Source organism: Dendronephthya gigantea, unplaced genomic scaffold (genome assembly GCF_004324835.1).
Source record: "Dendronephthya gigantea isolate DGI-Jeju-01 unplaced genomic scaffold, DenGig_1.0 000117F, whole genome shotgun sequence".
Lineage (NCBI taxonomy): Eukaryota > Metazoa > Cnidaria > Anthozoa > Malacalcyonacea > Nephtheidae > Dendronephthya > Dendronephthya gigantea.
This window is the reverse complement of record NW_021163127.1, coordinates 561499-564704: the sequence shown is the minus strand read 5'-3', so window position 1 is coordinate 564704 and position 3206 is coordinate 561499. Positions and strand designations below refer to the sequence as shown.

At 33.5% G+C, this 3206-nt stretch overlaps 1 protein-coding gene across 1 annotated transcript; it reads right to left on the bottom strand.

Moving 5' to 3' along the window:
• Positions 1-291: 291 nt before the first annotated feature.
• On the bottom strand, positions 292-2602 carry LOC114535419 (ATP-dependent DNA helicase PIF1-like). Its single transcript, XM_028556733.1, has 5 exons — positions 2583-2602; positions 2342-2490; positions 1529-2215; positions 884-964; positions 292-296 (listed from the first exon to the last, which is right to left on the bottom strand). Exons 1-5 carry the CDS (start codon positions 2600-2602, stop codon positions 292-294), a joined length of 942 nt encoding a protein of 313 aa, XP_028412534.1.
• Between the last annotated feature and the right edge of the window lie 604 nt (positions 2603-3206).

Sequence of the window (3206 nt, the reverse complement as noted above, 5' to 3'; positions counted from 1 at the left end):
TGTGGGTGTCAAGAAGTCCTCTTTCAGTTTCACCATATCACATGTTAGTTTGTAAGTGCTGTTGTTTGTATATAATTCAGTGTTGGTGTTAAGAATTGTCTTGTTACTCTTGTAGTATAACACATGTTGGTTTGGTAATTGTATGCAAGATCCATCCATGATATATTATCAGTGTGGGTGTCAAGAAGTCCTCTTTCAGTTTCACCATATCACATGTTAGTTTGTAAGTGCTGTTGTTTGTATATAATTATCCACCCATATTCAATACATTTCCATTCATATTTTCCAACTCTAATCTATAAAAAACACAACATTTTGCAAGAAAAAACAAATAGACAACATAATTGAGGGATGGGAGGGACATATAAAAAGTAGAAGTACATGCTTACCTAGGGATTGCATTATTTGTACTTATTATGTTGCTAAATCTACCTGAAAGCAATTAATCAAGGCACAAACTGCCTTGTGATCAGAAAAGTAAGTTTCTAAAATGTGTGAACTAGCTTGTGACTCTGGTAGATTTGTATAAATATGATCTATTACAGTATGATTGTCTGTAGTGACATTAGACACCAATTGTCTGTAGTAGTAATCATTGATAAAAAGGTTATATAAAGGCCTTCTATTGGTTTCATCCAACCAATTCATATTAAAATCACCTATGAAAATGTTAAATTGTGAGGTATATAAGCACAATACTTCATTTAATGCTGCACATAATTACTGGACTGGAATTCTGGGTGATCGATATACACCAATTATAGTAACATGTGGAAGAATCATTGCTCTCATCATGGTTATTTCAATACCATTAACATTATGACTATGCGGGTATCCAGGTAAGAATTTAACTCTTCTGCTATTCTGCTAAATACTGCCATACCACCAAAAGGTCTGGTAGTAAAAGAGTGACCATCATTTCTGAACAAGGTGTAACCATCAATATCATACATGCTATCATTATCTGAATGCAAAAATCGAGTTTCAGAAAAAATATTTATGTCAGTATTTGTAAAATTAAAATCATTCCGAATGTCATCAATGTGTTTGTGCAATGACCGTGCATTTAAATAGCACACTTTAAATAAGACTTGGTCTCTCTTATAAATTGGAGTGATGCTTAGTTTCAGAACACGGTCATTTCTCAGATGTTCCATTTCAGCTACTACATGAGCATTGATAGCTATTTTATCTTCACATAGGTCAGTGATAATTAAACCTTCAAGTGATGTTACTCTACTCAAACCAACATAATGAATATGAGGCACTGATCTTTTAGTGTTGAAATTTACAACAATTTTTTGCTCAGTGTCACCTTGTGAACGGTGAATGGTCTTAGCTGCAGCAGGTCTCAGAGGAAACTGTTTTCTAACAACTTGTGCAGTTTGGTTTCTACCTACAGCAAACTGTGTAGTTATTGGTTTTATTGGGGTCCATGTGGACTCAATGCCTTGAACATAAAGTTGTCTATTTTCATGTCTAGTTTTTTCCCCAACATCTGAATGGTCAAATTGGACCCATATTATACCGGAAGGTTTATCTTTTTCATTCAACTGTATCTTTTTAACAACATTGCCAGCACCGTTAGTCATTCCATCATCAGTGCGAATATTTAATGCTATCTCAGTTCTTTCTCCAACTGACAATTGAAGATTAGAAACAATTTGCTTAGTTTTCCTAGGATCATCTGGTATTTGACTCAAAATTTTATCTCGAAGTTGAGCAGAGTTAGCCCCTATAACACTATCTATTGCTTTGATTGAAAACTTTTCAACAGTCGCTGCATTATGCACTCTTTCATTGAATTTGTTCACCTTTTTATTTTGTATGAACAAGTGAGGAATATCCATGGGATCTTGGATGCTATTTTCTCTTATTAGTCTTTCTTTTAGTTTCAAGATGTCATCTTCAGTCTGTTTTCCTTCCCTAAGTTTGTTTAATATCTCAGCAAACATTTTGCTATCCTTTTGTTTCATTATTTCTTGCAATTCAAACATATTGAAGTGATCTTGCCATTTGTTAGGAGCAAGAACAGCATATTGCGAATCGTCTATATTCTTAAATATATACCTGTCCATTACAGGTTCTAGTTGAAATAAATCACCAATAACAACCATGCTAACACCACCAAAATCTTCGTTACTTCCTTTAATATCTTTCAATCTATTATTTATTTGAACATTAAACATTGCACTACCAACCATTGAGATCTCATCTAAAAATATTAGTTTTAAACCACCAAATTGACACCGTAAAGTGTTCAACCTGCTTGAATCAAGATGTTTGTAATTCTTTAAACTTTGACATGCAGGTATTGCAAGTGCACTATGTATTGTGTTACCTTTAATATTGAAAGCAGCTTTACCAGTTGGTGCAAGCATTAATATTTTCACTTGATGAAAGTCATCGCCTTCTCTGGTATTGTAATACTTTAATGCTGCTTGATAAAGACACTTAGTCAGATGTGACTTGCCAACTCCAGCACCTCCACTAAGAAAACAGTAGAATGGATTATCAGAAATTTTGATAAGATGTAAAACATGATAGAAAAATTCTTTTTGTTCTTTGTTTAATTTTTGTACCATTCCTCGATAAACGTCATCCTGTTCCTCATGTAGTATCAGCTGTTCAGTATTTGACACATTGATGGAATTCCAAGATCAGAAGATAAATCATAGTTTTCATTGAAATTTGAATGAAGGTCTAGTGCACGTTCATCTTCATCTTGACGCTCAATGTTTTGAGTAACTGGGGCAAGAACATCAAAGTTATCATCATTATCCTTCCATACTGTTAAGTTGATCTTGAATTGCATTCAAGTCTTCAGTGCACATAGCATACTGCTTCATTTGTTCATCTATTATATTTTTAAGTATTACATAGTGTTCTTGATAAGAAGAACAATGTTTTAATAAATCTGTTGTTTCATTTCTCCATGATGTGAATAACATGATTAGTTCCCGATAATGCTTTTCAGAATTAACCTCTTTGTTAAAACAAACACTTCGAATAATTCTGGCTTTTGCTCTTTTTTTATTTTTTGTTTCAATTTCCTTTTCCTCGTCATCATTATTATCACTCAAATTTGTCTCATGTGGGTAGTTATCAATATCTACTTCACGAGATCGTTTAATATATGGCTTACCAGTAGAGTCATACCATGCTGCCCAATCAGCAAGTCACAGATTTTCAAGTCTTGCAGGTCG